The 11,185-nt window shown below is 34.7% G+C and overlaps 2 protein-coding genes across 8 annotated transcripts in view; both read left to right on the forward strand.

The window, feature by feature from the left end:
- slc12a7b (solute carrier family 12 member 7b) overlaps positions 1–10,028 on the forward strand; it is a 71,933-nt gene extending 61,905 nt beyond the window's left edge. For 2 of the 7 annotated variants that reach the window (XM_079862741.1, XM_079862743.1), the window contains 6 exons: positions 289–396; positions 2,874–2,990; positions 3,607–3,782; positions 4,988–5,002; positions 6,083–6,216; positions 7,282–10,028. In XM_079862741.1, coding sequence (XP_079718867.1) covers positions 289–396; positions 2,874–2,990; positions 3,607–3,782; positions 4,988–5,002; positions 6,083–6,216; positions 7,282–7,373 — 642 coding nt within the window. In that variant the 3' untranslated portion in view covers positions 7,374–10,028. The remainder of the gene's footprint in view (positions 1–288; positions 397–2,873; positions 2,991–3,606; positions 3,783–4,987; positions 5,003–6,082; positions 6,217–7,281) is intronic. The other 5 variants (XM_079862744.1, XM_079862746.1, XM_079862745.1 and 2 more) reach the window with 3 other exon arrangements.
- LOC307153704 (uncharacterized protein) lies at positions 7,958–10,311 on the forward strand (the record flags this gene model as incomplete). The annotated part of the gene is made up of 2 exons (XM_079863330.1): positions 7,958–8,043; positions 10,061–10,311. 2 exons carry the CDS (start codon positions 7,958–7,960, stop codon positions 10,290–10,292), a joined length of 318 nt encoding a protein of 105 aa, XP_079719456.1. The 3' UTR covers positions 10,293–10,311.
- Between the last annotated feature and the right edge of the window lie 874 nt (positions 10,312–11,185).

The following is an 11,185-nucleotide window of genomic DNA, read 5'->3' on the forward strand; positions in this document are numbered from 1 at the left end:
TTTTTATAATATAATTATTGTAATTATTTATTATTGCTACCTAATATTTAATTATTATTTTAACTAAATATTATTTACCTGTTCTAATATAAATTTTTATTTTTTATATATATAGTTATTATTAACATATTAATATTTAATTATTTAATAGTAATACTTTAGTCATAATTGATTAACCTAAAGCTTTAATTTTCACAGGAAGCCTTTGAGTTTAGTGTGTGATTGATTATGTTATTCTCCTGATGTTGAGGCGTCTCCACCGCTGTAACTGAGCTGTGTTTTCTCCAGCATGACAGTGATATCTCAGCGTTCACGTACGAGAAGACTCTGGTGATGGAGCAGCGCTCACAGATGCTGAAGCAGATGCAGCTGTCGAGGACTGAGCGCGAGCGAGAGGTGAGCTTTCAGCCAACAACAGCATCCAATGAGCCAACTTACAGAATATTCATTAATATTACATCAGTGAATCTCGCCAAAACTATCAAGAAATGTCAAAATATGTACAGATTTCACTCTAAATCAAAAGAAAACATAAGATTTTATATATTGTATAAAGAAAGCCATCTGTTTTTTAAATTGTCACATTATTTTCATGCTATATTTTGTAAACCAATGTCAGTAGACATCTGTAATATAGGAAAAAAAAACATTTTATATATATATATATACACACACACACACACACACACACACACACACACACACACACACACACACACATTTCCTTTTCTGTATTTCCTTAATACTATCTATCTATCTATACAACTTAAATATATTAAATTAGGGACATTTGTAAGGATATATCATGTTAGTATTTATTGTTAACTTAAATTTATAATACTACCGCAATATATTTTTATTATAATTTATGCTGATTTCAATTAGACAGGATGATATTATTTTTGCATTACAGTAATAACAACTGTTGTGCTTAATTGTCATGAAAATAATGCAAAAAATCTTAATTGCCCTAAAATTAGGCTTGTTTTTCAGTTTGCGTTGACATTTCTTCATGAGATTCAAGAAAGCTAGAGGTGGACAAAGTACACAACTTCCTTACTTGAGTGAAAGTACAGATACTATTCAGTGTGAGATTGAATACGTGCACTCGATAATGTCCACAATGGCTTCGGACACACACATGGCGCTATCAAACTGGCATCGGGTTCTGACGTCAATCCCACTTTCATTTCTGACCAGAATGCAACTAGGGTTACCACCCGCACAGCGTTGTCACCCCTTGTCCCGCACGTCGCATATTGAGAAAATGTCCCGCATTTTCATCAGTCTATTGGTTTTTAATTATAATATTAAGAAAACGTGCATGCGTTCTTTTGCCTTTTTTAAGAAAGCATTTTATTTATTCTTTTTTTGTCGTAGTTAACAGCGCTTCCGCTTCGTCAGAAGTACAAATACAACAGCCGTTTTTTAAATCCTATCCAATGGTTGAAAGGAAAGGAGTAAACACGATCACTATAGGTTGTGATGGCTGTCAATCAAAATGTGGAGCGATGATTCGTTCCGTGTGTTCCCTGTCAGAAAACAAATGGATAATTCGGTGAATTAAAATTTTAATTTAACAGAATTGATCAACTTGTTGCCTTCTGTGGTTGTTTTAATTCACATCCTTTCTAAAAATATGAGTTTTTGGTTTAATATATTCTTAATATATAAGACTGTCGATGATCTAATTTCATGTTGTTTTATATTTTATTTGTTCAAATTGTTTATTTTGTTGGATTTTAGTTGGACTTGGTCAGAATTGTTTCAAAAATAGTGATCTGCATGATTCCCGCTGCCTTTGGGCTCAGTGATGTTGAATTTAAATGACATGTCAAATAAAGACATGTTATGTTACATTGTGATGTAGGCTAATGGTGTTTTCTGGAAGGGACTAAAGAACTTTTATCAGCTGAAAGCCAGAATACAAATGTTTTTTTAAGTTAGATACATAGGCGTCAATTTTGGTGGGGGCGGTGCACGGTACGCGTACCCACCAGATTTTGTCATGAGTCATTTTGTACCCACCACTTTTAACTTAACGTCCATAATAATTGGACTTTGGGTTCGATTTTTTTGACCGTTTTCAGTGGTTATGAAGAGCAACATGAGAGAGAAATTTGGTAATCATTGTTTAGGTACATTAAACCACGTCATGTTATATTGTCAACATGGTAGCCTACTTATGAAGCATAATAGTGGGTCATAGTCTAATGCTTTTTGAAAACTTAAGGCTTTCTTCTTCATAAAACAAATCGGACATCATCACATTTTTGTATACATTTTTATTTATTTACATTAGTAAGCTACAGGACATTGTCTTTCAAAACATGACCTGTCCGAAAGAGGAAAAAAAAATGAATGCGTCATTGTACCCAGCACTTCTGAAAATGCTCTTCCGAATGCGTCTCTGTCCCCAGCACATATCAAACCAAACTGATGCCCATGGTTAGATAGACATTATATAACAGTTTCAGGTTATGTTTTAGTGTTGGTAACATCCCACATTGTCCCACACAAACTTATAATCGTCCCACATTTGGTTTGTTTGATAGTGGTCACCCTAAATGCAACCCTGGACTGACGTTACTACTCTCTACTCAAGGGCCTTGACAGAAATCTAGTGGAGTAAAAAGTACAATATTTGTCTTTCAAAATGTAGTGAAGTTAAAGTAAAAAGTTTCCAGAAAAAAATAATACTCAAGTGAAGTACAGATACTCAAAAAGTGTACTTAACTCAAGTAAATGTGTCACTGTCCACCTCTGAGGAAAGCATCTGAAGGACTGAGGATCGTGGCTATGGCACATGATTACACTTTTGTGACTTGTGGTCCCTCTTTCATTTCTGCTGCTCTCGGGGAAACGCGCGTCAGATTCAGAGCATCACGGATGAATCGCGTAGCTCTATTCGGAGGAAGAACCACAGCGGAGCTCACGGCTCAGGCCTCAATAACCAGAACAGCCAACTAGATGAGGAGAAACAAGAGGAGGTAGAGAATCAAGACCACCGTCCCGGATCAAACGCATACAAGTGCAGAGCCAGAAGACAGCTAGATTTACACTGGTTTATGTGTGCGTAGCATTAGCATTAGCTTTAGCATTGGCTCTGTAGCTGTAACCGTGTGCTCCTCCCTTCACACACCTCTTCCCATCATGCATGTGTCCGTGACCTCATGCACGAGCATCTGTGAACACTTGTGACCCCACGTGATCGTCAATGACCCCTCTTTCCTTTCATTCGCTCGTGTTTCTCTGTGTTTGGCGGAAACTATAAATACATATATAAAGAATGAATAAAAAAGGGTTCATATCGCATGTTTAGCAGTCTGCATATTACAGACTAATATAGTTGCATGTATGCAGTACACAAACTAAAACATTAATCTGATATGCTTTTCTTTTGAATGTATAATTTATCATTGTAAATAATAAATAAGTTGATATTGTTAAATTGATAAATAAGTGTTTTGTTCACTTTAATGTATCTGAAAAACACATATTTTTGTTCATCCTGGGATTTTTTTCTTCATAATTTGCTGTTTGGAGACTGTTTTTTTCGTAGTAGTTAATATATTGGTTTAATCTGTGATTGTGATGATGTCTTAGGCTCAGCTGATCCACGACAGAAACACAGCGTCTCACGCGGCGTTAAACGACAAGGCCGACGCGGCGCCGGATCGAGTCCACATGACCTGGACCAAAGAGAAGTTCTTCACCGAACGCAACCGCAACCGAGAGCACAACGCAAACATGGCCGTGCGAGACCTCTTCAACATGAAACCGTGAGTTCCCAGCTCGACCCGAACACACTGACACTGTAACGTGTGGTTTAATACTTCACATGCTCAGATGAAAGTTTGACTGGGATGCATGAGCACACAAAAGCCCAGAGGCTTCTGGGTATTTAAAGGACACAGTCTGCATGGTGTGTGTGTGTGTGTGACGTCATGATCACAGTGTGTCATCATGTGTGACGGTCACGCTTTCATCATGTGTCTGTGTCTCTGTCTCTTCATGGATTCATATCTGGAAGACAGATTATTGACATGTTTTTTCATTTTTATATAATAGTGATAGTTATATTGCTCTCGAATGGTTACTAATGAATCTCACAAAAGCATCTGTAGATCATGATTCACAAATTCAAAAGATAAAAGTGTTATTTTTTGCATAAAGAAAAATAATAATTTTAGGAACATTTAAGATTTTTTTGCATTGTGATATTATTTTCATGGCACATTTTCCACCTAAATTCTCATTATCGTAATGCATAAAATAATTTTACTTGAGAATTTGTTTTGAATTTCAAAACATGGTGTTTCTCATTACTGTAAAATAGTAATGTTGTGATACAATGATTTTAAAATACTTTTAAATAAAACAAAAAACAAAAAAAACATTTATTTATTAATTAATTAATTAATTAATTTATTGTTTGTTACTTCTATTCCATTATTTATTTGGGTTGAATCATCTCACAAAGATGCAGGATAAAAACCTGTCACCACCAATCACCTTAAATATTTGTATTATTATTATTATTGTTATTACATTTATTTAAAAATGTATTTATATATTAATAATATATATATATAATAATTATATATATTAATAATTATATATATATAATCATTTGATTATCTATTTTTTATTTTATTTGTCATGAATTTCCTTTTTTTTATTTTTTATTGTATTATCTATTTTTGATCATTTCCTTTCTTTTTTTCTTTTTTTTCCATTTCCTATAAAAAAAAAGTTATTCCTCAAGGTTAAAGTCTATGCAGAACATAATTTTTGTCAAGATCCACATTTTCCTGTTATTTCTTTGAGAATCATGATCTCCAAAAGAGAAAAACATGAAGAAACTGTAAAAAGAAGTGTAATGGTGTGCTGATGTTAGTGTGTCAGTGCTGGTGTTGATCTTTGAGTGTGTGTGTGAAGCGTCTAAGCCTGTCTCTATTGTTCTGTCCTGTTTTCCTCTTTCTAGCGAATGGGAGAGTCTGTAAGTCACATTTCTCTGTACTGTAGCTGTGTCTGTCTTCATCCCGTCTCAAACCTGCAGCGCGCTGGAGTATTCCAGCATATACGTGTGTGTGTGCGTGAGCTTCGGCATGTGTGTGTGCGTTTACATCCCAGCATTCCCTCTGTCCATCAGCGCTTGTCCTGAGACGTGCAGAAGCTTATGTGTGCAGCATGATGGATCTCTACAAGAAAACTTGTGCTTCATCTTCACCTGTTGTGCCTCAATCATTATTAATAATAATAAAATATTAATAATGCAAATAATAATTATTTTATTTTATATACAGTAAAACTTTTATTTATTTATTTATTTAGTGTTTATTGTGGTATATTTACTACAGTTAATGGAGTGGCAACATTATTAGTATTTGCATTATTTATATTTTTTATATACAGTAAAAAAAAATCTTTATTTATTATATATTCATTGTGGTATATTTGCTGCAGTTAATAGTGGCATCATTATTATTCTTTGCTTTATTTATATGAATATTTATTCATCAGTTCATACTGGCACAGGGTGGCGCTGAGGAGCACACGTTTTTTCAGCTGTGTTTGTGATTTCATAATTCATGCTTTATTAAAGGCATGTGCATATGCTGTGCATGTCAAATCTTGATAATGTGCACACTAACCTCAAACGGCCTTTATTAGATTACTAATATATAATATAGATTATGCTTGAATTACAGTGCATATGTATTTATCATGCCATATTCAAGAGCTTTGCCAAGCTTTCATTGCACACATTGGAATTATGATCAGTTTAGCTTCATTATATACAAATATTATGATAACATTGACCAATCAGGATCAAATATCGCTCTATGATAATAGAGAAATTTGCATTTGACTCTAGATGTAATCAATGAATATAAAGCTGTGCTTTGCAAATACTGAGTAGTCAATATATACTAAATGTAGACTGAACATGAATACATGTTCGCTTTTTGTCCCTGTACTTTGATGTTGGCATGAATATGAATCTGCATTAATATGATTGAGTCACTCAGTCTGATTTGTGTGTTGTTGTCCCTCGTCACATGACTGTGTGAAACAGGAACCAGTCGAACGTGCGCTGCATGCACACAGCGGTCAAACTGAATGAAGTGGTGGTCAACAAGTCTCAGGGCGCACATCTGGTCCTGCTCAACATGCCTGGACCACCGAAGAACAGGGGCGGCGATGAAAACTGTATCCTCACACAAAACACATCTGGAAACTTAAAATCATATAAAAAAAATCAGATCAATAATTGAATTAGAAACATTTTTGTTAAAGGTATAGTTCACCCAAAAATAAATATCCTGTCATCATTTACTCACTCGCAAGATGCTGGTCCCCATTGGCTTCTATAGTATGAAACAAAAACCAGAAACTGTTTGGTTTCCAACATTCCTCCAAATATCTTCTTTTGTGTTCAGCAGAACAAAGAAACTGAACGGTGAGTAAATGATGACAGATTTTTTATTTTTAGGTGAACTGTCCCTTTAAATGAAGTATTAATGATGTAATACAATCAAATTAAATGGAAAACTAAAGGAAAATTAGAAATGTTGCATTGAACTGAAGCACTAAAATTACTAACTGGAAATAAGAACTAAAACTGAAATAAAAATAAAAATGACAAAAGCACATAGCAAAATTACTAAAAATGTAACTAAAATTAAAATGAAAAGCTAATTCCAAACATTAATAAATTTTATAGTATATAAATTATACTAAAACATCACTGATTCAGATTTTTTAAAATTTCCATTTATTAATATTATTTCCTTTTATTTCCATGTTTTTATTTTTCAATTATTTGTTATATTTACTGTGTATATATAAGATTTAAAGTTTTAATCAACTAAATGCAGTGTTAAAAATAAATTCTAAGTAAATTCTATGTGATTATGCCAACCACAAATGTGCATTAATTATATTACTGTATCTGGAGAAAGGGTTCTTTATTTTTTATTATTTTATTGTAGCTCATATTGATTATTATTATCCAAAATGTAAGTATTTATTGAACATTACAGTTTTATAAAAACAATAAGCCTCTTAAAACTCTACATTAGTCATTAAATCTTCATGTCAGCCGTTTACCGTGGTAAAATCACTGTAATGCACGACCTTGAGAAGATTATTGCTTTATTGAAATCACTAATACTAAAAAAAATCTCTCTTATTATACACAGACATCTTCCCAGAAGCATTATTAGGAGCATTAGCATGGAAAACATGTGTTTGTCCTTGACCGATGCGTCTCAGACATGGAGTTCATGGAGGTTATGATGGAGGGTCTCAACCGGGTCCTGTTGGTGCGCGGCGGCGGCCGAGAGGTCATCACCATATACTCATAAAGTGGATCGTGGCTCCACCGGCAGGAATTCTGTTTATTATTTTTTTCCAGAGCAAAGCGGGGCGTCATGAACACCTAGTGTTTAACAGCAGCGTCACGTCCAGCTGCGTTTATGAGGAGACACTGATGACCTCCTGAAGAAGAGACTCAACGTCAAGCACATATGAAAGCGGAGACACCATCCATAACGTCACTTTAATTTATGCTCATTGACTGTTTCCTCGTTTTCTTTTCTTTGTTCGTACAATGCTAGTTTTCCGTCTGTTTATTGTGCATCGTTTGCCTGTGGCAGTGGCTCTTTTGGTTTGGTTGTTCAACAGGTCGAGGGCTTTTCCAGATGCGTGCGAATGATCCGACGGCTTTAGGTTTGCACTTATGTTCGCGTAAAAGTAGGAGCGTTAGCTAACGCCTGTTTAATATCGATTCATTCGTAAAGTCCATCTGCACGTCTCCATCGTGAACCTGCATCGCTTTTTCATTTGCGGACACTAGCTACGATTCACATTGTCGCTTGATACCCAAAATAACATCTATCTTCAGAGAGCCGAGAGTTTTCCCGCGCCGTTCGGCTAATCCATATCCGTGATGGGAAAACACACCGCTTCTGATATCAAGGGAATGTTTGAGTTTTACACATCGCAGTCGATAGCGATGCAGAGCGCAGATGCTGAGTGTGTCAGATGACGTTACTGACTTAATAAGGAATGTGCAATAACTTTTTTTTATTTGTATCAAGGCATCCGAGCGGGACATCCACTGACCAAGGCTTCTGTATTATAAATGTTGAAATGTTGAATGCGAACAGCGTTGAAGGAGAATAGCCATAACGCTTGACCGGCGCTGCTCTTGTTATTGAGCACTGAGGTTTTGTTTTGGCTCATTTTGGCATGAATCTCTGAGATCAGTTTAATCGGGATGATTTCAGCTGTATTTGCACTTTTTTAGTTATTTTTTTAATGTGTGATAAAAGCACAAGGCACAGCTGACCCGTCCAGCACAACCTTTGCTGATGATCAGAACCAGCACTGCAACATCTTTTCCTCTCAGCAATAAAAATGTTTTCTCATAAGCTGGAACTAAATTTAAAAAGCGTCTGTCGTGACGTTCATGAAGTGTGTTAGCGTAGACGAACCGCGTCCAGTTAGCGTCAGCTATAGCAATCTACTGTATTCTCTTCAGCAACAGCCTGACGGTGAAGTGTGTTATTTCTGTGGGGAACTACAGTCTGTTTACTGATATTGGCTCGACCAATGGAGTGGCATTTGGGGCGGGGCTATCTGTTTTTGACCAATAGCAGATGGGAGGAGTATTTGATATTTGCATAAAGACAGTCATTTTTATTTTTTTATTTTTTATTTTTAGAAGTGACACACTTCACCTTTACAAGGTTTAGGAATCATCGTATTTAGATTCGGACAAATCACGGAGCAGTTTTACCAAGATTTTCAACATTTTATTTGTCCAGTTCTTTTTGTTCTGATACACTGTGTTCCTACCGGGCGATGCGCCTCATTGGTCCAGAATCACTGCATATTAAACAGCATCTGTGTCCTGATTGGCTGTGATTTTGTTGAACTTAGTTTGGACACGGTGTCACATGATGTAACACACACTACTGTTCGAAAGTTTGGGGTTGATGCTTATTAATACTTTTATTCAGCAATGATGCATTCAATCAAGTGACAGTAAAAACACTTTTTTTATGTTTTAATGTCAAAAGATTCTATTTCAAATAAATGCTGTTGAAAGTTGAACTTTCCATCCATTAAAGAATCCTGAAAACAACCGTTTTAAACTTATGACAATCATAAATGTTTCTTGAGCATCAAATCATCATATTAGAATGATTTGTGAAGGATCATGTGACACTGAAGACTGGAGTAATGATGCTGGAAATTCAGCTTTGATCACAGGAATAAATTACATAGTATTCTCATAGAAAACAGCTGATTTACATTGTAATAATATTTGACTATTTTTACAGTATTTTTTATCACATAAACGCAGCCTTGCTGAGCAGAAGAGACACAGATCTGACCAACCCCGAACTTTGGAGCGCTCGTGTCCTCTTGATCTGATGATTCAGAGTTATATTTTTGTGTGCCAAAAATCTCAGATAAGAAACCGCATGAGGTGAAACACTGTGAGCCGATGTGTGTGTGTGTGTGTGGATCCGCAGCAGTGTGTGTATCCTGACGGTTTCAGCGGTGCAGTGTTTGTTGCCGGGACATGATTACTGTGTGTTTCTACAGTGTGTGGTGTTCTCAGCCGATGGATGTATCGTGTGTGTTATCTGAGGATAGTTTCTGCACCGCTCAGCTGTGCTCAAGTGTGTTTCCCTGTAGGAGAAATTGTGAATTTTAGGACGGGGATATTGTGTAAAATTGCTTTTCAAATTGTGTTTATTTTATGTGGTTATTTCTTTTACTCATTCATTCAACATGCCAGAGTTTTACATCTGTGTTCTTTGTAAACTGGACATTTTGAGGCTTTTTTTTCCCTATCAGAAGGACCTGGAGGTTATTGAACTGAGTCATACAAATGTACAGTTACATTATTTTATTTTCTGTCCTTTCAGACACCACACACACACTAATGTTTTCGTGTCATCTGTGATGAGGTAGAAATAACCTCGCTGAGAGATGTGTAGATCAAAGTGTACAAACCAAAATAAAACAACAGCTGAAGAGCAGAGGATGATGATGAGGATGATGATGATGATGATGATGATGAAGATGATGATGAGGATGATGATGATGATGATGATGATGATGATGATGATGAAGATGATGATGAGGATGATGATGATGATGAAGATGATGATGAGGATGATGATGATGACGATGATGAAGATGATGATGATGATGATGATGACTGGTTGAAATGCCCTCTAAAACAAAACTGGGAGTTCCTCATGTAGTTTGTTGAATCATAAACAGACCCACTCGGAAACTGTGGATTTACATGTAATTTTTAATTTATTGCAATATTTTATATATTCCAAAACTCTGAGATCACTAGTGAAAATAAAGCTGTTTTGCATTTAATACATTTTTTCATTACAAATTATATTATCAGCATTGCGCTTTGAGTGAAAATAGAATTGAATAAAATTTATAAAATTATATGTATATAGAATTTTATATATATATATTCTATATATTACATTTTATATACATATCATTTATATACAGTACAGGCCAAAAGTTTGGACACATTACTATTTTTAATGTTTTTGAAAGAAGTTTCTTCTGCTCATCAAGCCTGCATTTATTTGATCAAAAATACAGAAAAAAATGTGATATTGTGATATATTATTACAATTTAAAATAATTGGTTTTCAATTTATTATACTTTAAATTATAATTTATTTCGATGATGCAAAGCTGAATTTTCAGGATCATTACTCCAGTCTTCAGTGTCACATGTGACATCCAGTCAATCACATGATCCTTTAGAAATCATTCTAATGTTCTGATTTATTATGAGTGTTGGAAACAGTTCTGCTGCCTAATATATTTGATGAATAAAAGGTTAAAAAGAACTGCATTTATTCAAAATAAAAAAATTTTTTTTTTAATATAAATCTTCTTTATTATCACTTTTTATCAATTTAACACATCCTTGCTGAATAAAATTATTGATTTATTTAAAAATAATAAAGAAAAAAATTACTGACCCCAAATTACTGACCAGTAGTGTATATTGTTGTTATAAAAGATTTCTATCTTGAAAACATTTGCTTCTTTTTTTTTTTCTTTTCTTTTTTCTTTTTTTTATTCATCAAAGTATCCTAAAAAAGTATCAAAGGTT

This window comes from Squalius cephalus (assembly GCF_949319135.1).
Source record: "Squalius cephalus genome assembly, chromosome: 25".
Lineage (NCBI taxonomy): Eukaryota > Metazoa > Chordata > Actinopteri > Cypriniformes > Leuciscidae > Squalius > Squalius cephalus.